Source organism: Durotheca rogersii (assembly GCF_024521655.1).
Source record: "Durotheca rogersii strain YMJ 92031201 chromosome Unknown GGS23scaffold_6, whole genome shotgun sequence".
NCBI lineage: Eukaryota > Fungi > Ascomycota > Sordariomycetes > Xylariales > Xylariaceae > Durotheca > Durotheca rogersii.
The window spans coordinates 1,878,567-1,902,174 of record NW_026251237.1 but is presented as its reverse complement, the minus strand read 5'-3'; the positions used below and the strand labels follow the sequence as shown (position 1 = coordinate 1,902,174).

The window sequence follows — 23,608 nt, the reverse complement described above, 5'->3', positions numbered from 1 at the left end:
GTAACCCCTTCCCGCCTTTGCTGTCTGGGCAAGCAGCAAGCAAGGCAGGGACCGAGCAGCTACCCTTCCGTAAGCAGAACGTCCAACGTACGTGTAGGGACATAGCCTACCTAAGTACCTAGGTACCTAAGGTAACATTTGGGTACCTACAGCCGCTTACGTCAGATACGTAGCCTTAGGTACCGGGATGGGTACAGGTGGGGCGGGTAGGACGTGCTGTCTAGAATTGCTGTCCGCCTGATTGGCACCGGCTTTCCCGTTCCCGTGCCGCGGGCAGGGGGGTTCCCGTCCAATCAACCGTGTTTTCTTTCTTTCTCTTTTGTCCTTCTCCTTCTCCTTTTTTTTTTCTTGTTCCCTTTCCTTGCTCCCCCCTTTTCCGTGCCAAACGCACATACATCACAGACAAGCATACGCAAAGCACAAACTGCTACTGCGACAGGAGAGGCGCGTGCTGCTGCTGCTGCTCTTGCGGTATCCACGTCGCCCTACGTATGCGGTGCACACACACCTGAGTATACAGGGAGGGAAAGGGGGGGGGGGGGACGGGGTGAGATCAGATGGATAAATGGATCGCGGTTGGTCAGATCGAGATGAAGAGATTCGCGGTCCTGGGGAGGGAGGCCGGGGAGGGGAGATAGGCTGAGAGATTTTGCTGGATGGGACGGCGGGGGGTTAGCCCTAACCAGTAAGCCGGCGAGAGGTGCGGCAGGGGAAGATGATGTGAGCGAGAGAGGCTGGAGGTGGCTGGATTGTTGCAGAGACGAAGTGTAGACTAGCACTAGCGACGACGGGACGGGCTGGCGACAGCCCGCCATCCCCTCACACTCGTGGAGATCGCCAAAGTGTATATACCACCTACATGCACCCACACGCTATCCGTCACTTGGCGATGTAAAATTCACACACATCGAGACTAGCACTGCAGACGACGGTCGTTCTGTACATTTCAATTTTCTCTTCTGCTGAGCTATAGTACATATTTTGCCCAGGTGGCATGTGACAGGACAGGAACGCCCTCGCAATCGAGTCATCGTTGCGGATCCGTATGCCCATGGTGTGATATATGCCTACTTGCGACCGAGTGTCGCGGCTCAACCCGGCGCGATATCCCCCTCCGATCGGCTGCTCGTGCGTCTTCTGCTACTGCTTGATGATGCCATACGGACAGTAGCCACGCCCAGACTCGAGATCGCGCCGCGGGGGATTCCTATTCTTGCCCTCCCTTGGACCTATGACGGCTCTTGGGCTGTGAAGAGAGCGGCTAGGTACTGCCAGCTTTGTTTTTCGAGGATGGTTTCAACTACGAAACGTGTCCTCGAATCCTGGCTTGACTTTTTTTTTCCCTTCTTTTGAAAAATTCTCATGCTCTTTTTGTATTTGCATCCCGTCATGATCCATTCTTCATTCTACATATGAAATTCGTTACCCCCCCGGAACCCCAAACGTTGAAAAAAACATGTAACCAAGAGGTCTCCGGATATATATCATAGGTGGATTTCGTGTTTGAACGCATGGTCTAGTAGAGCGAGACAGTCCTAGGGGCTGCCGTGGAATCTGATCTTCAGTCGATAGTGCCATAGTTCCTCCTCACCCTCACTATCTGGGGTCTGCGCGAGGGGCCGTGCCACCGTTTCTGCTTTCGAACCGGATAGATAGGGAACATTCTCTTCATCGGGTTTCGAAGCAGCGGCGCGCCCTCCTCAACGTCGGTGCCTTCCTGGTCCCTCGGGAAGTGGCTTACGCCCTTGCCCTTCGCTAGGGGACCGGGCCGGGCTACGAGCCCATATAGGAGGTAGATGAGTAGGACGAGGCCCAGCGCCCCCATACCTATGTACGACATCGGGATCCCGCCGAGGCCGTATAGTGTGTCAAAGATAGCGGCCGCCGACAGCCCGGCCGAGAGGGTGGCGATGATCTGGTAGGCGAATCGCATCCGCCTCTCGTTCATAACCCTCTCCTCGACGATCATACCTGCGAGGAAGAACGCGAACAGGAGCAGAGGCTGGTAGACGACGTACCAGAAGATGGTTCGCCAGAGCACATCCGTCGTGGTGGGGTACCCCGGCAGCTTCGGTAGAGCCAGAAGCAAGACGAGGTGTAGCAAGTTGGAGAAGCCGGCGAGAGGGAACGCGATAACAAACCGGGGCGATAGCAGAACCGTGTAACTGCCCTTGACCGAGCTCTTCGTCGACTCGACCTCGTCGTTTTCCGAAGGGTCTCTGTCATCAACCATTGCGGTATCTCCATCCGCTGTGTCCGAACCGTCCTTCCCACCTAAGAGGGCAGTGTCCTCCTCCGCCATCAATCGAGGGTGCCCGGGATGTTGGTCGTCCCCATTCTCCGTCAACTGTTCAGTTGGTGTTCTCTTGGCAGAGTGCGAGAACCAGCCAGATTGTCGCATGTCGGGAGTCCGCGGTTCGGGGGTCGGCGGCTCGGGCCTGCTGCGAAGGTGGCTCCTAAAGAAGAGACCCCCGATGGTGCCGCAGAGGCAGCTGGCCAACGATCCGAAGGGCGCCACGAAGGAAGCCAGAGCGATGATCTGACCAAAAGGCCACAGGTGGGGATCGGTCTCGAAAAAGCCATCGAAACGCAACACGTCGATGAAACGCACGGTAACCCAAGCGAACAAGGCCGAGGTGCATAGGACCTCGGTTAGAATCGAGTTCAGCAGGTCGACATAAACTCGCAGAACGAGCCACAACGCCAAGACAGGTCGCACTATCAGCAGCATATGTCGCTGTTCGCAGCGAATGCAGGTGATTATGGTGTCGCCGTCTCCAAAGAAGGACTGCTGCATCTCGCCTCGGAAATGATCTCGCCATTTGAAAATGACGCTGCTGGGCCGCTCGTAAAGCCGCAAGATGCCCGTGACGGCTAGACAAACACCAAGAACGATGCCGAATAAGGTGGCGGCAGATTTGAAGTAGGGCGTGTCAAGATTCGCGCCGTACCCAGGCATATAGCAGAGCACGTTTGTCGTGAACAGGATTTTGCACCGCGCGTCCCTGTCGGGCTCATTGGCAAGCTTCTCCCTGACTTGGTATATCGGTACCATGGAGAAGCTGACCACTATGATAAGCAAAATAAGGAGGAATATTCTCCATCGTCGCTCGGCCGCATCTCTGTTGGCGAAGTAGGTACGTAGATAGGATATGCTCGCGAGGCTTGTAACGACCGAGAACCAGCTATCATCCCGTACGGTTAGATCGTCATGTTCTGGTTTTTTTTCTCTCTCTCGCACGATTGAAGTGGAACTGGCGTTACTTACCATAGTCCTACGATGAGCCACCAGTGATAAACCGACAGGCCTTGTCCCGATAATGACACATAGCCATAAGCGAGCACGGCGAATCCTATCGCCAGCTGAACGTCGCCCAGGGCCAGCATGCACTAATAGGAGGAATTAGCAACTTGCATAGGAGCAACTCCGAAATTGTCGTTATTACCTGATCAAAGGCCTCCTGCCACCTCCCCGGGCGCCGGGGCCTCTTCACCCATCCAAATCCAATACCCAAATAACTCAAAACCGTCCGGAAACCACCAACAAACAGGACGTCGATGGGATTCGCGGCGTGCGGATCTTGTTGGTCATCGTCGTCCTGCGGAAGATAGAAGAATAAATATTGGATAAGTAAGCATGCGATTGCGAAGCACGCGGAACCAGCGCAAGCGATCAAGGTCTAATTAGCCAAGGCAGTCAGTTAGCCAATTCAACGCTTTTCGGCAGTTTTCTTTCGCTCTCCTCCCTCCCCCGCGACCGGAGCTAAGAGCGGCTCGCGCCTCGGTTCCCAGGCCAGGGGTGCGGTAGGACAGAGAGAGTGAGGAAACAAAAAGGGCATAAGCAAGCAAAACGAACGTACCCCCAAGCCGATGACATCAGGATCCTGCCCGGCCTCCGGCCGGGACTCGTTGCACTTCTCCCACATAGAGAAGGAAAAGTGATGGCCGAACCGACGTCATGGAAAGGCGAAGGAAAGAAGGAGGAGGGGGGAGGGGGGAAGGGAGATGAAATCAGAAAGGTCGGTCAGAGGAGATTAAAGCAGAGAGAGAAGAAAACAGAGGGAGAGTCCGTGAGTTGAGTCCAGCGACGAGACAGCAAAGCTCCGGTTCGCTTTACGGGTACACCCCACCAGCACTGACCGCTCCTGGGTAGGCGTGTCGCCAAGCGTCAAATATTTTTGGGATGTGGTTGGGAGCGCGGCGATCCGATACGCTGACGACGACCGGGGGCCTCGTTGTCGCGAGGCGATCAACCGGCGGATTGGTCGACGAGCTGCAACGTCAGAAGTCCACGCAACCCATCGTCGAGCCAGCGGTAGTAACAGCACGAGCCAGCAAGCAGCAGCAGTAGCAGCATGCCATCGTCAATCCATCCTTCTTGTAATCCAGCATCCTCAACCGTCCCGCGCCTTGCGGCCCAACTGACAGCAACGGAGGGGTTGGTTGGCAGGCAGGTTGCAAACCAGGGCAGGACAGGGCAGGGTTAGCACATACATTACATACATAGGGTTGGCCGGGCTGGGGATAGGATGGAGATAGGATGGGACGGGATGAACAGAGGAACGTAATATGTGTAATGTGCGGACGTAGTAGAGAAGAGGGAAATAGAAGAGGTAGACAGCAAATGGCGAGCCATACCAACTCGGGTCTGACGACGTCAGGGCATTAAAATCCCCGAATGCTTGTCACGACAGAAGGAAAAAAAAAAACACAGGCACAACTTGCCTAACGTTAGGCTTCTTTTCCAGTCCTTTCTACACCACTTTTTTTTCCTTTTTTTCCCCCTTACATTCTACTCGATTTCTATCTTAATGCTTCGTTTTTTTTAAATAGTCTTTTACGGCACCGTGTAGAGAACACCATCCCGCCCATCCCGCCCAGCTCATCCCTCTATTCAAACCCCCCCGTTCCGTCACCAGTCAATAGGAACACAGGCGCGCGCATAACACACTCCCACGCACACTCCATACACCACACACCTGTCGCTTACACGATCCACCTCACACTCGACACCAGGTACACACGCTAAGGACCACGTGACGATGCGATGCGATGCGTACCTGTAGAGGCTGTGCCTGACAACGAGGTTGCCGCCGTAGTTCGACTGGGCGGGCCGTCACGCTGGCCTGTCGCCGAGTTAGGCATAAGTCCGCCCGCCCCCTTCGTAACCTGCTTCGTCTGCCCTCTCGCCTCCCGCCGTCGCACACACGCCATTATTGCTACCACTGTGTGTACGTATGGAGGCTATGGAGGCGGGCTGGTGTCCATCTACGTAGCCCAGCCCGGCATCGCGCATGGCGAAACCCGCCAGCCCGCACGGACCGGATACTTGTTCGCGATCTGGTCGCCCCAACCCCTCCACAAGGAACCGCGTACCCAAAGGGCTGCTTCACCATCGCTGCCACCGCTGTCGCCACTGGCAGGCGAGCGGTGCCTGGCCGCCGAATGCGAGGGCGAGATGGGGAGAGAGCCTCAGGGTACGACATCGTCGACGCTCATTACGGGCGCACGCGACCACACACACACACACACATTACAAGACAATCGCCCAGAACCAAGGCGTTGTCAAATGCAAGGTACATACCGCCAGCTGGCTAGCCGTGGCACGCACCGAGAATAGTGAGTCGTCCTAAGGGCCGCCGACAGGCATAGATAGGGGCATGTTTCTAGTTTCTGTGGCCCTCGGCCGGTCTGTCGCGTGTGCGTGCGGATGTGGTATGGGTGTGCATAGCGGACATGCGAACATGTGACAGGCTAAGTTCCCCTATTCTCTCTCTATCTTCTCTCTCTCCCGTGTTTGTTGACCCCTTCCTTCTTCCCCTGCCCGGTGGCTGTGAGTTAAGCGGGGGAGTTGTCTCCATCCGCACCGGGCGCCTGGTCCCAAAGCGAAGTGGCGTTGCCTCCCGCTCTCAGCCCCCTCGTCCGTCCTCTCGACCGCAGGTTCCAATCGCCCTTCGCGAGCACCTGTGTATGGTAGGCCAGAGGAGAGGCGGCGCTTCTGCGCGACTACATAGATTCGGGTCGGCGAGTTGCTCGTCGACCTGACAGCCGTAAGCAAGTCGAGCGATAGGCTGTACGGCCTGGGTGAACCTTGAACGGTGGATCTCGAGGTTGTTTCGCGCTCGAGGTAGTGGACCTCGATTTCAGGGATAGAGGCTATTCCCCCGGACCCAGAGGGCTGACCGGCAAGTTGGCTGGTTTCGGCTCTATGTACAGCAGAAGGACGCTAGTGTTGCCTAGGATAGCATACACGTATTCTATCGAGCCTGAGTCTACCCAACCCCTAGCGACTAATCCAATATCCATGACCCGTCTTCTACTAGGTATTAGCCTCTCTCCGCACCAACGAGTGCATGAATGAATGAACAAGCAAGTGCATGAATAACCCAGATACCTACGAGAGGAGAGGTAGGAGAATTAAGACCACCCCTCCAACGACCCCCTCTCCTCTGCATTTACGATGGATATCTATCTGTCCCGGTCCCTCCCTCTAAGCCTCAAAAGAGAGGAGAGCGGGTAGCGGAGGGGTAAGGATGGGATCATCAGAACCAACACCCGGCCGGGCCCACCTGAAGCTTGTCCAGCGCTCGCTATGCCTGATGTTGCCTATGCGAAGATCATGGGGTGAATGGGGGGATGAGTGAGGAGGCCCTGCTGCTGCTGCTGCGCAGCGGCGACGAAAACGTGCCGGCCTGTCTATCCGTCCGAAAATGCCAGATGTGATGTAGAGGAGTCCTCACAAAGAGATGGATACACTCTACCCTGATCGCCGTGGGGTGTCCGAGGCCACGTGAGGATTTTCTGGCGTAGCTGCCTGCGAGGTAAACAGTGCATAGTCGGAAGGAAGACGACGCAGCGGATAAAAGAAGCGGAGTGTAGCCCAGAGAGAGGAAGCCCGTCGTCCGGTTGAGCAAAGTGAGGAAGAAAAAAAGAGGAAAAAAAAAAGAGTGCCCAACCCGCTTGCGAGTGGCGATTGGGCGCCAAGTGCGTTCTTCTCCTGCTTAGGAATTCTTCTCATGCGAACTCGAACTACATCGTCTATCCACTGTGGACTGCAGGGTCGTGCATACTACGCATACACCATACCACCATACATACATGCATACATACGTGGTTGGGGAGGATGGGGAGGATGAGGAGGCTTGTTTCCTCCCCCCCGGGCTGCTGCCTTTCCATGTGTCTGTACGGGCGTACTTAGGCACGAATATTGGCCCGGCTTGCCATCAGAAAGGAGGGAGACGAGTCTCCCTTTTCTTGATTTAATCTCGTCCTTCCTCGCGTTAACCTAGGTATATTATCTCTCGTTCTAGGTAGGCAGGGAAGAGAATAGAACGACGTGCCTATGTAGGTTAGGCGATTGATTCGCCGCAGTTGGGGGGATTCGTATCATCCCCCACCGGCTTTGCTCGATATATTTACGATCCGTTGAGTGAACCTCTAAAGAGCGCTGTCGAGGCAGACGGTCTCGGCTGGACGGTCGGTGTTTCGTTTCGTATATTCTATTTTGCAATGCCTCGTGAAACGGGAGGCCCTTCATGGACGGGGTGGATGTAGCAGAGGTAGGTGTGTGTCGCGGCGACAAGCCCGGCCTTGACCGTACGACTGTCGCGAAGCAGGTCCCTACATTATCTCTATCAGTTTCGATCCTCTACCCAGGATGCCGACGCGACTCTCAGGCATCGGTCTCGCGCGCACCGCAGCTTCGCCGCCCTATCTGGATGCCAGCCGCCTCTCTTCTTCACCTCCGTCCGCGGCGGGATAGAGCCATGATGAAAAGAATCCACACAGATCCAGGAGAACACACAAAGATCGTGGAGGTTCCAAAAATTCCCTGCCCGGCCGAGGCCAAACAGGAGTGGTCAAGAATTAGTTTTCAACTAGCAAAAAGACGCACTCGGATTACTCCTCACTGTGACGCCTAAAGCCCGTGCACCAAGATGAGGAAGAAAAGAAGAAAAAAAGGAGAGGAGGGGAGGGCTGGCCGGTGGGAGAGGGGATATTTATAGGTACCACTCACCCGCAAGCGAGTGGGGCGGGAGCGCCCGGTGACTCAGCAGGAGGGGATGTTGTTCTTGCCCTAGGTAACAAACACATAGGTACCTAAGGTACCTGTTTTAGGCAGCTACGGCCCCGATCAGTTCGAGAGGTACCTACCTAACCTCTTAACGTTGTTGTGCTCAGTAGGTACCTTGTAAGCTTGCCTCACCGGCCTGCGCCGAATATGAACCTACCCCTGGAAGAGCACCAAAATACTCGTAAAGACGGGCATATAGGAAGATACTACTATGAACCACGATATCCCTTAACGACGCCTTGTACGCAACTCCTCCCGTTCCTCTGCTTCGTTATCCGTACCCAGGTGGCCATGTCTGGATATTTGCCCCAAACTAAAAGTAAATGGGAGAGGTGGTTGGGAATGCATAGCGTTGAGCCTGTGACGATCACAATGACTAATTCTCCGCGCCGGCGTTCAACATGCAAACAGAGCATCCTTCTGGTGAGAATGTTATAGATCTCGAAACAAACCGCGTATGCCTTGTACACCGATACTGCCAGAAGGAATCTAGGTAGCGATCATGCCTCGTACCGAAAGCTAGCCAAGGGCTTTCTCAAAGAATAGGTCTCTTGCTACACTAGTTTCCCTAACCTGAGGTATCATTAGCTTGGGTCGGCTGATCTGCAAAGTTCCTCTTCTCTGCCGATGGCTTGATTTCACGCTTTCGCCGGCAAGACATAGACACTAGTCCGAGGTGAGGCCAGAGGCGCCGACTCCCATTCGGCAAAGTCAAGACAATGTGATAGAATCTCTCTTGCCTAGGCACTTAGGCATTAGACCCCCTACAAGCAAATCTTACACGGAGTACCGCCAGTTTCCCATTCTCTATCGCTGACTCCCCGTGTACCAGAGATACTGGGTCGATCTAAATAAGAAGGAAAAAAGAACGGGTTCAACAAGTACCTAGGCACTAAGCAGATTGGTGTCTCTTTTTCTGCCGGCTACTTAATGCGTGGATGCTTAAGGTATCTGAGATGATCAGCGCTCGATCGAATCTCCCGGCCTGCTCGAGGAAAGCGGACGAGGTGGATGCGCCGGCTACCGGGTCTCCGAACGGTATAGTCGTATACAGCTAAGCTACCTAATATAACGGCCCAAAGTGCTCCTTTTCTTCTGTGGGGTGAGCTGCGGTAGGTAGGTACCTATACCACGGAGGGATAGCAGGTAGGTACCTATGCACACACATACTCAGGTGGTTGCTATGCGGTTTAGCTGTAGATCCTTAGGCATCTAGAATAAAGGCCTATAATTAATAGAATTAAAAAAAAATACGCAATAGCTAACTATTCGTAAAACGCTATATTTAAGCCCTTTTAATAGTTTAGTTTTTATACCTTTAATTAATTAACTAGGTTTACCTTTTAACTCGTTTTACGTGCTTTATAATTAAGGTAGCGAGGCTACGAGAGGAACCTCCGCCAAAACGCATACAGCGGCCTCTTATTGTAACTATATACTTATGTGCACATGCAATAAACGATTATACGACTCTCTTGTTACCTACCACACATACGGCGAGCCCATCATCTCATCTTCCCATCTGGGATGTCTCTCCGTCTTCTCCTCCTCATATTATCCGCCAAGCACGGAACTATGCCGATTCCATAAAGGCGTACCCAAGACTCGTCGGCGATGCTGCCAACGCTCAGTGTAAGAAATCATACCTACCCTCGATCCTGCTGGGTCACCCGCAGACGTGTTCGTCCGTTGCACAGCCATAAACCGCCACGCCCAACCCACCCGCTTCCTCATAAGAGCGCCCCTTCTCCCCCCCTCGCGCGCCCACCCACGACGACAACACATCCCGACGTGAAATGGGTGTACATATCAGATGGTGCAATGGGGCATCCCACTATATGGAGAAGCACTGCTATTGCATGATGGAAAACCCTACGCGCAGCGACAGTTGGCAGCATGCGGTGCAGTCTTTCGTCTCCGGTCTCGGCCCAGCCGAGCGGGCAGGATTTCGGGCGCCAGCCAGCCCGGACGACTGTATGGCCGTCCTCCTGGCCACGCAGCGTCGCAAGACCAAACTCGCGCGCATCCTGGACCTGATGCGCCCGGCGATCGACCCTCTCAAGCGGTTTGAGAGCGCCATCGACGTCGTCGTCCAGGTCAACGCCGGCATCGCCTCGCCCATCTGGGGCCCGCTGAGGGTTGTCGTGACGGTAAGCGGCGCCCGTTGGGTCAACTTGCTCTGTATTCCGAGTCGCTGCTAATTTTATCTACGATATCCGTCTGTTAAGCTCTGCGCAGACCACTTCCACACCCTGGAAAGCGTAGCCATGATTATACATAGGGTCATTAGTTCCCTGCAGAGGTTTTCCAAGTATGAGGAACTCTTCGCCAAGAACGATCTCGTACAGAACGCCATAGGAGCCCTCTACTGCGACTACCTTGACTTCTGTGTCCGCGTCACCAGATTCTACTCCTCGCCTTTCCGTAGGCCATGACCGTCTCTGTGGATGTTGGTGGAGCCACTCGTGCCTGGCGCTGACGGGGAAACAGGCTCATTTTTCTCTTCCTTCGAAAAGGACTTCGGCGACGTGGCCGCGAGTATCAAGCTGCACAGCAAGAATGTTGACTGGGCGGCTCACGCCGCCCACGTCGAGGAGACTCAGCGAGAGATGGAGAAAGCCAAGCTAGAGAGACGAGGTGCGAGATTTCGGACACGTCAAAACGGGTCTTGTTCTAAACCAAAAACAGCTCACGAAAGAGGGAATATTCAAAGATGGCTATCCCCTTCGACGGTCGACGACGACCTCCGCAAACACGCCGGCGAATGCCTGGCTGGGTCGTGCGACGGAATATTGGCCTCCCCGCAGCTAAAGGCCCTTGTCGCCCCCGGCGATACCCCGAAGAAGGGCGTTGCCATTAGGTTGCAAGGACTGCCGGGAAGTGGGAAGACCACCGCTGCCGCTTTCCTAATCAACCATTTGAAGAACCAGGGCTTTGTGGTGCTGTACTTCTTCTTCAAGGCGAGCGATGGGGAGAAATGTTCTTTACTAAACTGCCTTCGGACGCTCCTATCACAGTTGATCCGGTCGGAAGAGGGCCTCTACGACTTCGTCGAGCCGCTGTACCAGATGAGCGGCCGGGTTGTGGCCGACTCGCTGATCGAAGTGCGACAGGCCTTATCTACGGCGCTGGAGCATGCGGCCGCAAGCCGGATATTCCTGGTGCTCGACGCGCTCGACGAGGCCTCGAATAGCGAAGACGTCTTGAAATGGGTTGCCGGCCGGCGGGAAGCCACCGGCCGGAGGCTTCGAGTCGTCTGCACGTCACGGCCCTCATGGACACCGGCCATTCCCGTCCCGTCGGACTGGATGCTCCTGAGGATGGAGGACTTTAAAGCCGACAGCATCAAGCAATACATCCTAGACCGCGTGCGGGAGAACCCGGTGATCAGCGGCGCTGGCGCCGAGAAGCAAGTCGCGGACATGGTCGCGTCAGCCGCTGGTGGGCTCTGGTTGTACGCGCGGCTTACGACGGATGACCTCGACCGTCTGCCATCAATAGGACAGGTCTGGCGGCAGCTGACGACGCTGCCGCAGGGCTTCACCGAGCTCTATTCGCAGATCCTGCGCACAACCGAGACTAAGCTGAGCGCGGTCGAGCTCAAGCTCGCGCAACAGCTCCACCTCTGGGTCGACGTCGACGACTATCTACCTAAGTTCCTCATCCTCGCCGACGACAGGCTACGGTACGACACGCTCGAGCTCATTTTTCAGTACGCGAACGACGGCGAGCCCGTCTACGACCCACTCGCCGTCGCCAGCCGCGTCTCGGCTCCCCTTCTCCGGGTCTTCGGCGGCAATAGTGATTACGACCGCGAGGACGACGCTAGTATCGGTATGGATACGGGGCAGCAAGCGGGCAGCTCCTCGCGCGCGTACGAGCTCGACTTCATCCACCAGACGGCGGCACAGTACCTGAGTGAGAGCGATAAGCTACCAGCGGCCCAGCTACCGCGGACGCTGCAACTGCGGCGGCTGCGGTGTCTGCACCGGGCGGCCGTCGCCGTCTGGTACTTCACCGAGTGCGAGCAGTCAGCGCGGGTTCTGGCAGACCTTCGGCGAAGCGATGTCCGGCCGAGGCACTCACTCATCTGCTACTTTGAGATGGCGTACGGGCTGTGGGACGCGCTGCGGCTCGACGGGCGCCGGTGGTCGTCGCTGGCCGCACAGAACGAGGAGGACGCCGATGCGACCGCCGTGCTGCGCACCCTCGCCCGCTTTATTTCAACTCCGGCCTGCCTGCGCTGGGTCGAGTGTGCCATCATTATCAACTACCGCGGCAACTTCCCCCACCTCCTGTGGAATGCGGTCGACGCGTGGAGCGCGGGCGTCGAGGCGGAAGGCTACGCCGCCGACGAGGGCGGCGGAACCGGCGCTACTGCCGCCGACCCGTACCGCACCTTCTCGCGGGCGCGCACACGCTTCTGCCAGAACTACGCGTTCGTGCTGGCCTTGACCGGTGTCGGAGGCAGCTACGCGCCGCTCGAGCTGCTGAACGCGGCGCGGCGCGATTTCGCGCAGGACAGGCTGGCACAGGAGATCCTTAAGCTGGGGCAGCGGTGGAGGCCGCTCGTCGTCGCGGGCGAGGGGGAGATGGAGATCGACAACCTGTGACTACGGGGGGGCCCGCTGTTGTATCATCCCGTAAGTATGTGACGAGATCGACGTGTATCCGCGGTTCGCTCGTCTCGGTCTTCACAATAGCTACCGCGGCTTGACTAGGACTTGATTGAAGCTGCGCGCCCAGAATCGCTTTTCCCGGCGACCGGATTACCTCCGGGCCAGACACGCGTCTCGACTACGCCGGTTTTTCGGAATAAAGGTGTTGTCCACAACCGTGTCGACATCGCGGGACGGGTCTTGGCTGGCTTCATCAAAGACAACGAATCCACCATGGGAGTCGACGTTTGTTCCCTCCGTCCACAAGGAGTCTCTATACTGGTCGATCCAACTATGTGGAGGCCTTTATCGAACTATTATCCCCTTGATATCCCGGGCTTTCGAGTGCCCCGATCCTTTCACGGCCTTCTATTCTGGGAAACTCGCCGACAACTTTTCGAGCCGTCAACAAAGCGCGAGCTGTTCACAATAGTTGGCGAGTCGTCGCGAGAAGGCCGGGCAGGGGTAGAAGGGAAGGGGAGGTGAGGAATAAGGCGCAAAAGGGGAGAGACCTCAGATCTCAAAGGCAGAGAAAGCGTGTATCCCCTGCCGCCGTCGAACAAAGGCGGGCCAGCCGTTCGACAGCGGTGCGGTAATAGTCACTTGCCCCTAGGTAGAGTCGTCAAAGAACCTGTGTACCCGAGCTCCCGAGCCATGCGCGGGAATATATAATAGACAGGCTCCCCCACGCCTCTTCGGGAGCGAAGGCTTACGCGTTGCTCCCTAGTTATCGATTTTATTTCTTTTGTGCCAATCTCCATCTCTCTCTGTCTCTCTCTTTCGTGTCTCAGTCGACACCCAACTCACCCGAGTCACTCGTGAACATCACGTACTTTCGATCTGCGCCACGCTCCTTTTACGAGTATTTATTCATCTTGCGCTATTGTCTCGAGAGAAATATCGGATACATCTTCTGGCGGTAAAAAAGAAAGAAAAACCAAAGCATCTACGCCGCGTTGCAACCTATCTCTACGGCTTCTTTTCGAGACTCGGAAGGAACTCGCGATAAACGCGCCCAAGGGCACGATAAAATCTACGTATTATCTACATTCGCACACTCGTTCGAGATGCAGTTCGCCAACCTGCTCTTCCTCGCCTCCGCCGTCGCGGGCGGCGTCATCCCCCTGTTCCGCGGCACGCGGACGGCGCCGCTCCCCTCCGCCGCGGTGATCCGCGACGCGCCGGCGGTGACACCCGGCAGCGTCCTGGCCCCGCAGAACTTCGCGCACATCCAGGAGGACAGGCGCAAGCAGCACCGCCGCCGGCCGGCTGCCGAGGCGCAGCCCGAGCTCCGCATCTAGCTTCCCCCTTTCCGCGAGGCCCGGCCGCCGCGCCGCGGGATCGGAAGCAAAGCGCGCGCCGTCTCCGGTGTGACGGCGACGGGAAACCGAGCCGCGCTTTGTCGGGTGCTGGTGCTAGGAGGATAGATACATGGGGGCGGTTCGACGTAGCTTCGATAGCCGGCCGCCAGTTCCGGGGGGGGGGGGGACTAATAAACCTGGCCGAGTTCAAGAGGGGGTGGTGCAAGCTTGAAGACTAGGAATGGGGTAGGCGGGCTCTCGCATGTACATTTATAGGGAATTACAAAAGCAAAAGCAAAACATCAAGACAGGTTTCACATTTTCTTCTTTTCGGGTAATCAGTAATTGGTGCGTCTGAGACAGGTGTGCATTATGCAGTGTTAGTTCTCCTTGATTCCGTGCAGGGGACGGGATCCTACGAGCCAGGCGAGGCGACCATGCTGGGATGCAGAGTGAGACGAATTTAGGAAAGAAACGAGTGGTGGCGAAACGAAGAGAAATAGAACACTGCCTATTCGCAATTTTCCGAAGCTGGTGTGTTGGTATATATATAAATAAAGAGGTAGAAGGAAATAACACTGGCTGCCCCGTCTGCTACACGACTTGTACTCAAGGGAATATATGAGTAAGAGAAGGGGAAAAAAAAAAACACTCAGGACAGCAATTCGGTACTACGCACCTATATATGCGGACGCTAAACCGAGGCGACTGCAGCTGGGGTGGTGTGGAGGAGCGGAAGAAAAAGGAAGATAAGCCGGGGGGGAGGGGGGCAGACGAGACGAGGTGAGGGGCGGGAGTGTGATGGGCTGGGCGTTGCGTTCCTCCCGATCGTTGGCAGACGTCTGAGAGCGTTGTGAAGACGAAGAAGGACGATCACACCACGCCCACGACGCCGCCACCACCAGCGTCGAGAAGGGGGCCGGGGGGGGGAGGGGGGGGATGCGTGTAGAGGGATGCCCCAGGACTGTGGAATCTAGGTACGTGTAGAATCAGCCGGTTGCGACCCCGGCAAGATGTCGGCAGGGGAGGGGCGTGCGGTGAAGGAGGAGGGAAGAATAAGAAGCTGATGCTGATGCTGATGGCGATGGGTGTGGGTGTGGGTGGTATTGGGCGCGCTCACACCCAAGGTCGCAGGATTGATCGTGACTCCTGTTCACGGGGAGGTTGAGGCTAGGGGCCAATCGGGGTGGTCAATTGGGCGTGGGTTCACATGTAGTGCCTCTTGATGGGAAGACCCGAGCGTGGGATGAGAGAGAGAGAGGGTGTGTGTCTGTGTCTGTGTCGATCCGTGACTCGGGCAGACGTAGGGAGGAGGGAGGAGAGGAGGGATGCCCCTGAAGCTGGTAAGCTGGTTAGCTGGTTGGCGTCGCTATGACTCGTCGTGTGTGTGCCGGTCCTTTTTGGCGCTGTCCGCCCATTCCGGATTGTCACCTCAGCTTGCGGGACAGCGCAGGATGGGTATGCTGCGCGGCACAGCCGCTGCCGGCGTTGGATTATCGAAGCTGGGATTGTAATTATTGTTGCTGCTGTTGGTCGTAAGGAGATAGATGGATACCTGTAGGTAGGTATATATCGACGTCTCTAAGATTCACCCCTCGAAGTTGCCGACGACAAGGCCGTGCATCAGGAGGTTGGTGTCTACCTGTATGTACACGTAAGTACCGAAGCTACCTAGAGATAGGTACCTCAGGTTAGCGGGAGGTACCTCTCAAGGTGCTAGGTAGGTATATCCCCTGGAAGCTGCCTGCGGAATACCTCAGGCAGCCCTGGCGCCCCACAGAGCCACTACCTACCATACAGGGAGGGGGAGGTCTATTAACACTATATCAGCAACCCTTTCTATAACTAAACATAGTGTCTGCCTCGTAATAAGAAGGAGTTAAACTCTAGGCTAACATTATTACCATTTCCCGACATAGTTACCATCCGGACATAATATCCTTATTTTAAAAAAGGTACATTCTATAGGATTACCCGGTTACCTCTATGTTACTAAGTACGTACCTTTGTACCTTTGTATCTTTTACGTCTGTTACCTACCTCCTCCTAACCTCCTACCTACCTACCTACCTACCTCTTCCATAGGTTCGAAGATAGGTTCGAAGATAGATAGATTCCACGCGCGCGAACTAGCTTCCATAGATTTAAAGATAGGTTTAAAGATAGATAGATAGATTCTACGCGTAAACTAGCTCCTATAGGTTCGCAAATAGGTTCGTAGATAGGTTCGCAGATAGGTTTAAAGATAGATAGATTCTACGCGTGAACTAGCTCCTACAGGTTCGCAGATAGGTTCGAAGATAGATAGATAGATTCTACGCGCGAACTAGCTCCCATAGGTTCGCAGATAGGTTCGTAGATAGGTTCGAAGATAGATAGATTCCACGCGCCTAAACTAGCTCCCATAGGTTCGCAGATAGATAGATTCCACACGCCTGAACTAGCTCCCATAGGTTCGTAGTATAGTGGTACGGTGGATCTAGGCCACGTAGCCTTTTCGATATATATTTATATGGGTCGCGTACTTATATTTTCATTAGCCAGACTTAGACCTATAGATATTACGACCTATAGCTATTCATTCGTTTCTTACCATGCCTTTCTAGCTATCCTCCTTTTGCCTTTTCTAGTCCCCCTTTCCTAGCTGCCGTTTTTAGCTAGCCGATTAACCGATTATAGCTATTTATAGCTATAATCTTAGGTTAATCGGCACTAGGCTAGTTATTAGTAGTTAGGCAGTCCTTATTTCGTACCTCCGTTAGCGTACCTACGCTACTCCTATTCAGTAGCGACCACCCAGTAGCTCGTCCTTACCTCAGCCTTAGGAGTGACCTTTTGCGCCCGTTTTTGTAGTCATTAGGTTCAGGATTCGTCGATCAGGAGATTCCCTATTTTTCAGTTAATTAGGAGCTATTTTCGTGGCTTTCCGATTAAGCCTTTTCAGGTCAGGATTAACGGGAGGGTAGACAACCATAGCGACTATTAATAACCACGCCCTCCCATCAGCTTTTAATCAGCTTACCTAAAAGCTCGTTCGCCGATCAGTGGATCTATCTTATCCTCGTTTCTCAATTGTCTCTTTTAAAGGAGCTATACCCGTTTTACCCGGTTTCGTCTCCGTTTTTACCAATGCCTAGATAGCAGTTTTCGCCCTCAGTTAATCTAACCAAGTTACTGCTACCACCCCTTTTTATAACACGCGCTTGAAGGCATCCGTTCTTTACCGATCAGTTTATTTTAATTACAAGAGGCTTACCGATAGCTCCGATCGCCCTTATTTTATCCCTTCCAGTTAGTTACGGTACCTAGGGAGGTTTCTCCTCCCTAACCGATAGGTACTACGATGCCCTTAATTACCATACGAAGATACCGACATACCTTATACCTACGAACCTAATCGGGACCTACCGATTAGCGCGATAGACCTATAAACGATACCGCGATATACGAATTAAACAGGATATTAAATAAGAAAGCCTAGAAAAAACAGTCATAAGTTATAGTCGGAAATAGCTATGATAATACCCGGAGACCCCTCTTATCGCCCTTACCGATATATAGTTAGTAGGAAGAGCCAGAGCCCCTAGAACCACGTACAAGGGAGGGATCGAGGGTCAAGGGAAGCCCGGTAGATGCTGCCGGACGAATAACAATTAGATACGAGTTAGAAACGGAAACAAACGGGCATAAATAGAATATATTAGTTAGTTTATAGGATTAGGATTAGTTAAAAGGATCGGCAAAAGACAGCCATAAACGAAAAGGACGGAAATTACGTTACATCGTATGGGATTATTTCTTTATTTCTTACGGGAGCTACGCTTGTTTTACCTGCCCGTTATAGTTCCTATTTCCTAACTATTAATCCCTATTATTTCTTAATAGCCTTTAATGGACCTAGCTCGCTCCTAGTTAATCAGGGTTGATTAGGAATAGGTTAATCAGGTTAGTTATAGTTACAGCTCCGCCAGCCTAGTTATTCTTATTATTAGATCTTTCCTATTTCCTATTAATCGTTAATTAAACTGGCTTAGCTCCTAATTAGCAGCGATTAAATAGGTTCGGGATTAATCAGGTTTAGGTTTAGGATCAGGTACGGTTACAGTCACCTACCTACTACCTACTTATTGCTATTATAATCGTTCCTAGTTAACCTATTTCCTGACTTATCCTGTTAGCCTTTAATTAAACTAGCTAGCTTTTAGTTAATTAGGGTTGATCGGGATTAGGATTAGGTTAAACAGGAACGAAAGCTACCGCACCTATTACTATTAGGAGTTTAATTACTCCTTACGGATTAATTAAACTAGGGAGGCTATAATAGTACGGTAGATCTAAGCCACGTAGCCTTTTCGATATATATTTATATAAATCGCGTACTCATATTTTCATTAGCCAGACTTAGACCTATAGATATTACGACCTATAGTTATTTACTCGTTTCTTACCATGCCTTTCTAGCCATCCTCCTTTTGCCTTTTCTAGTCCCCCTTTCCTAGCTGCCGTTTTTAGCTAGCCGATCAACCGATTATAGCTATTTATAGCTATAATCTTAGGTTAATCGGCACTAGGCCAGTTATTAGTAGTTAGGCAGTCCTTATTTCGTGCCTCCGTTAGCGTGCCTACGCTGCTCCTGTTCAGTAGATAGATAGATTCCATACGCCTGAACTAGCTCCCATAGGTTCGCAGATAGATTCAAAGATAGATAGATTCCACGCGCGCGAACTAGCTCCCATAAGTTCGAAGATAGATAGATTCCACACGCCTGAACTAGCTCCCACAGGTTCGCAGATAGGTTCGTAGATAGGTTCGAAGATAGATAGATTCCACGTGCCTGAACTAACTCCCATAGGTTCGAAGATAGTGTAGTGGTGCGGTGGATCTAGGCCACGTAGCCTTTTCGATGTGTATTTATATGGGTCACGCACTCATATTTTCATCAGCTAGACTTAGACCTGTAGACATCACGACCTACAGCTATTCACTCGTTTCTTGCCATGCCTTTCTAGCTATCCTCGATTGCCCTTTTCCAGTCTCCCCTTTCCCAGCTGCCGTTTTCAGCTGGCCGATCAACCGATTACAGCTGTTTACAGCTGTAATCTTGGTTGATCGGCACTGGGCCAGTTGTTGGCAGTTGGGTAGCCGTTTCGTGCCTCCGTCAGCGTGCCCACGCTGCTCCTGTTCAATAGGTTCGAAGATAGATAGATAGATTCCACGCGCGAACTAGCTCCCATAGGTTCGCAGATAGGTTCGCAGATAGGTTCGAAGATAGATAGATTCCACGCGCGCGAACTAGCTCCCATAGGTTCGAAGATAGATAGATTCCATACGCCTAAACTAGCTCCCATAGGTTCGCAGATAGGTTCGAAGATAGATAGATTCCACGCGCCTGAACTAGCTCCCATAGGTTCGTAGATAGGTTCGCAGATAGGTTCGTAGATAGGTTCGTAGATAGGTTCGTAGATAGGTTCGAAGATAGATAGATTCTACGCGCGAACTGGCTCTCATAGGTTCGTAGATAGGTTCGTAGATAGGTTCGAAGATAGGTTCGCAGATAGGTTCGAAGATAGGTTCGCAGATAGGTTCGAAGATAGGTTCGCAGATAGGTAGTAGATCATGGTATTTATAGAAAAAAGATGAAGACAACAGGTCTAGGTAGGTAGGTAGCCTAGGTAGGTAGGAAGGTAGGTAGGTAGGTACCATACAGGGAGGGGGGGGTCTATTAACACTATGTCAGCAACCCTTTCTATGACTGGACATAGTGTCTGCCTCGTGATAAGAAGGAGTTAAACTCTAGGCTGACATTATTACCATTTCCCTTACCATCCGGACATAATGTCTTTATTTTAAAAAAAGGTACATTCCATAGGATTACCCGGTTACCTCTAGGTTATTAAGTACGTACCTTTGTACCTTTGTATCTTTTACGTCTGTTACCTACCTCCTACCTCTCTTCCATAGGTTCGAAGATAGATAGATTCTACGCGCGCGAACTAGCTCCCATAGGTTCGAAGATAGGTAGATAGATTCCACGCGCGCGAACTGGCTCCCACAGGTTCGCAGATAGGTTCGCAGATAGGTTCTAAGATAGGTTCGCAGATAGGTTCTAAGATAGGTTCGCAGATAGATAGATAGATTCCACGTACCCGAACTAGCTCCTACAGGTTCGAAGATAGATAGATTTCACACGCCTGAACTAGCTCCCATAGGTTCGAAGATAGATAGATTCCATACGCCTGAACTAGCTCTTACAGGTTCGCAGATAGGTTCGCAGATAGGTTCGAAGATAGATAGATTCCACGCGCCTGAACTAGCTCCCATAGGTTCGCAGATAGGTTCGTAGATAGGTTCGCAGATAGGTTCGTAGATAGGCTCGCAGATAGGTTCGTAGATAGGTTCGCAGATAGGTTCGTAGATAGGTTCGCAGATAGGTTCGTAGATAGGTTCGAAGATAGATAGATTCTACGCGCGAACTGGCTCTCATAGGTTCACAGATAGGTTCGCAGATAGGTTCGAAGATAGGTTCGAAGATGGGTTCGAAGATAGGTAGTAGATCATGGTATGTAGAAAAAAGATGAAGACAATAGGTCTAGGTAGGTAGGTCTAGGTAGGTAGGTCTAGGTAGGTAGGTAGGTAGGTAGGTAGGTAGGTAGGTAGGTAGGTAGGTAGGTAGGTACCTATGGAATATATAGACATTATATCCGTCTGGACATTATCATATCCGTCTGGACATTAGTTCCTACGTAGTCATAAAAACCATTCTGAAATTATAAGAAGGGAAGGTAATAAGGTCGGTACCGCGACCCTTGCTGTAATTCTTTTAGCTCTTTCGAAAGAATAGGTAACCCTTACTAGATTTAGTTACCGTGTCCGTACCCCGACTCTATTGCTGACATACTGTCCGTAGACCCCCCCCTCCCGGTATGGTAGGTAGGTAGGTACCTATAAAATATATAGACATTATATCCGTCTGGACATTGTCATATCCGTCTGGACATTGGTTCCTACGTAGTCATAAAAACCATCCTGAAATTATAAGAAGGGAAGGTAATAAGGTCGGTACCGCGACCCTTGCTATAATTCTTTTAGCTCCTCCGAAAGAATGACTAGCTAAGGTAACCCTTACTAGATTTTATTACCGTGTCGGTACCCCGACTCTATGGCTGACATACTGTCCATAGACCCCCCCCTCCCTGTATGGTAGGTACCTAAGGTAGGTACTATAGGTACCTAGGTAGGTACCTAATGTAGGCACAGGTTGGGTACTTTAGGAGGTAGCGTAGCACCGCTACACCCATCGCCGAAACGGCGCAGGGAGGAATGGTGGCCGCGCTAGGCCGCAAGCGGGGAATTAAAGTGAAAAGTCATGTGAGTCCGCGTACCTTTCGAGATTCCGCCCGACGCGTGGGCGAACTGCATCGCCAGAAAGACGTGTTTGCCTACAGGATACGGAGATACGGCTGCAACAGCACTAAAAATGCCAATTAAACCACGGTAAAACCGCCGCCGCCAGAACATGGCACCACAAGGAAAGAGAAATGCCCAGCACGGCAGCTGCCATCCTCTATCCTCCAGGCAATTACATAGGTCTGCCGTCACGTGTATTGGCATATCTATATATTGGCACGGCGTCGCCCACGTTTTCTCCTCTCCCTCTCACCCTTTCTCTCTTTTTTTCGCGTCTTCTCGTTCCATCCTCCCCCCGACTCTCACGCATCGGGCACGTCAGGTAGGCAGTTAGTTCACTTCCCTCCGTCCCGTGGTTTTGTTCCTTCCATCGTCTTTTTCATCGCATCGGCTGTTCCCACCATCCCCCCCTCTTCGCAATCAAATACCAGCACTCCGACCGCCCGCCCGCCAACCGTCCATCCGAGCAACCGTCGCCTCGCTCAATCAATCGATCCGTCAGGGCATCGACTCGCGGCCCCTGACCGCCACCCAGTCGGCCCCGTGCTAGCCCCTAGAAAGAGAGTGCGAGTGGGGTGTGACTTTTCTCGGTTGGTCGGAGACTCGACAGCGGCGTCCACGCAGACCCAGACATAGACCCAGACACAGACGCACGAGGGCCAGCCGCCTTTGCACGCATCGACTCCAAGATGTTCGGTCGACGATTCGAGCCGCCGCTACACAAGAGCTTCTCGAAGAGCCAAAAGCTCAACAAGTCCAGCTCGTCCTTCAGCAAGACCCATGGCGTGTCCAAGAACCGCCACGAGCCACGTCCGCATCGTCGACCGGCGACGGCCACGTCGTCACAGTCTCCCCACGAGAATGCTCTATCGCCAACTGGGTATGTGTTTTCACCATGGCTTAGTGCTCCTTCTCACTCCATTTCTCCCTCTCTCTCTCTCTCTCTCTCTCTCTCTCTCTCTCTCTCTCTCTCTCTCTCTCTCTCTCTCTCTACGCATATGTGCGGAAATCCCACGCTAACACGCCCCGTTCCTACCGACACCAGCAGCCTAACGCCCTCGATCGTGACCCTCGTCGTGGGCAAGGACCAGCGGATCTTCGCCGCGCACGAGGACGTGCTCCGTGCGTCACCGTGGTTCCAGCAGGCGCTGGCGGAGCAGTTCATGGCGGCGACAGACCTGCAGGGCGGCAAGCGCGTCTACCTGCCCGATGAGGAGCCCGAGATCTTCTCGTCCGTGCTCGAGTACCTCTACAAGGGCGACTACTACCCGCGGCTCGTGCACAACCGCCGCCGCAACTCGTGGGAGATCGAGCGTCCGGCCGAGGGCGAGGAGGGCGGCGGCGGCGAGTCGACCATCTACCATCACGCCGCCGACGGTGATATCCTCAAGGACACCATCGTGTACTGCGCTGCCGAGAAGTACGGCCTCGAGGAGCTGAAGCGGGTCTCCCTGCGCAAGCAAGGTCTCCGTGAGTCATCTTCCCCTGGCGCTCTTCTTCTACTGCTTCATTTTACCGCTAACCACTCCGGACCGTGCGGCAGAGTCGGGCATCCAATGCAGCACAATCTTAGCGTCGGCACGGTACGCGTACGCACACACGCCCGACACGGACTCGAAGCTGCGGGCGCACTACCTGGCGCTCATCATCCGCAGCCGCAGCACCTTCAAGCGCAGTGGCACGATGCAGCTTGAGATGTTCAACGGTGGCACCCAACTCTTCTTCGACCTCTTCGTCGCCCTCTGCAACCACGTCGACGACATTTCGGGCAGCGCTCAGTGAGTAGCAGCCCAGATAATGAGACCAGGAGAACGTGGCGCGCTGACATATTGGGGATTTCTAGGAACACGCCGCGCAGCGACCGCCGCTTCTTTTGAGCGGGCGGGCGGACAGGTCGGCGGTTTCCCGGCCCCTTTGTGGTATTCCGCTGTATTTCCGCTTCTCCTCGGCTCTCTATTTTTTCATCTATTTCGTTTGAGGCCTCACCACGCTCAACTAAAATCTAATGATCAACGTTTTCCCCCTTCTATTTCTCAGCTTCCTTCCCTTTGGTTTATCATGGCCTTTTCCCTCTTCCATTATCTTCATACCTCTGGCGGGCAACCCTTGGGAAACGTCTCTGCCCATGTTGGTTCGGGCACTGCGGCGATACACACAAATACCTACAT

At 53.4% G+C, this 23,608-nt stretch overlaps 4 protein-coding genes across 4 annotated transcripts; 3 read left to right on the top strand and 1 right to left on the bottom strand.

Annotated features, from left to right (window-relative positions):
• Window positions 1-1,476: 1,476 nt before the first annotated feature.
• On the bottom strand, window positions 1,477-4,103 carry GGS23DRAFT_469623 (uncharacterized protein). The gene is made up of 4 exons (XM_051514205.1): window positions 3,861-4,103; window positions 3,447-3,680; window positions 3,269-3,390; window positions 1,477-3,185 (listed from the first exon to the last, which is right to left on the bottom strand). Exons 1-4 carry the CDS (start codon window positions 3,924-3,926, stop codon window positions 1,562-1,564), a joined length of 2,046 nt encoding a protein of 681 aa, XP_051373647.1. The 5' UTR covers window positions 3,927-4,103; the 3' UTR covers window positions 1,477-1,561.
• Window positions 4,104-9,936: 5,833 nt separating this feature from the next.
• GGS23DRAFT_604380 (uncharacterized protein) lies at window positions 9,937-12,687 on the top strand (the record flags this gene model as incomplete). The annotated part of the gene is made up of 4 exons (XM_051519594.1): window positions 9,937-10,224; window positions 10,303-10,498; window positions 10,565-10,711; window positions 10,763-12,687. 4 exons carry the CDS (start codon window positions 9,937-9,939, stop codon window positions 12,685-12,687), a joined length of 2,556 nt encoding a protein of 851 aa, XP_051373646.1.
• A 279-nt stretch (window positions 12,688-12,966) lies between these two features.
• On the top strand, window positions 12,967-14,033 carry GGS23DRAFT_595626 (uncharacterized protein; the record flags this gene model as incomplete). Its single annotated transcript, XM_051518345.1, has 2 exons — window positions 12,967-12,978; window positions 13,800-14,033. 2 exons carry the CDS (start codon window positions 12,967-12,969, stop codon window positions 14,031-14,033), a joined length of 246 nt encoding a protein of 81 aa, XP_051373645.1.
• Window positions 14,034-21,952: 7,919 nt separating this feature from the next.
• GGS23DRAFT_469311 (uncharacterized protein) lies at window positions 21,953-23,408 on the top strand. The gene is made up of 4 exons (XM_051514203.1): window positions 21,953-22,320; window positions 22,486-22,910; window positions 22,984-23,218; window positions 23,284-23,408. Exons 1-4 carry the CDS (start codon window positions 22,130-22,132, stop codon window positions 23,315-23,317), a joined length of 885 nt encoding a protein of 294 aa, XP_051373644.1. The 5' UTR covers window positions 21,953-22,129; the 3' UTR covers window positions 23,318-23,408.
• Window positions 23,409-23,608: the final 200 nt, after the last annotated feature.

What these genes read in the sequence shown, in the direction of transcription:
- GGS23DRAFT_469623 (XM_051514205.1), bottom strand. Translation starts at nt 3,926, where the DNA reads ATGTGGGAGAAGTGCAACGAGTCCCGGCCGGAGGCCGGGCAGGATCCT. An exon ending in CTGATGTCATCGGCTTGGGG is followed by an intron (nt 3,681 to 3,860) that starts GTACGTTCGTTT and finishes TTGGCTAATTAG; the next exon opens with ACCTTGATCGCTTGCGCTGG. An exon ending in GGCAGGAGGCCTTTGATCAG is followed by an intron (nt 3,391 to 3,446) that starts GTAATAACGACA and finishes TCCTCCTATTAG; the next exon opens with TGCATGCTGGCCCTGGGCGA.
- GGS23DRAFT_469311 (XM_051514203.1), top strand. Translation starts at nt 22,130, where the DNA reads ATGTTCGGTCGACGATTCGAGCCGCCGCTACACAAGAGCTTCTCGAAG. An exon ending in AATGCTCTATCGCCAACTGG is followed by an intron (nt 22,321 to 22,485) that starts GTATGTGTTTTC and finishes TACCGACACCAG; the next exon opens with CAGCCTAACGCCCTCGATCG. An exon ending in GACATTTCGGGCAGCGCTCA is followed by an intron (nt 23,219 to 23,283) that starts GTGAGTAGCAGC and finishes GGGGATTTCTAG; the next exon opens with GAACACGCCGCGCAGCGACC.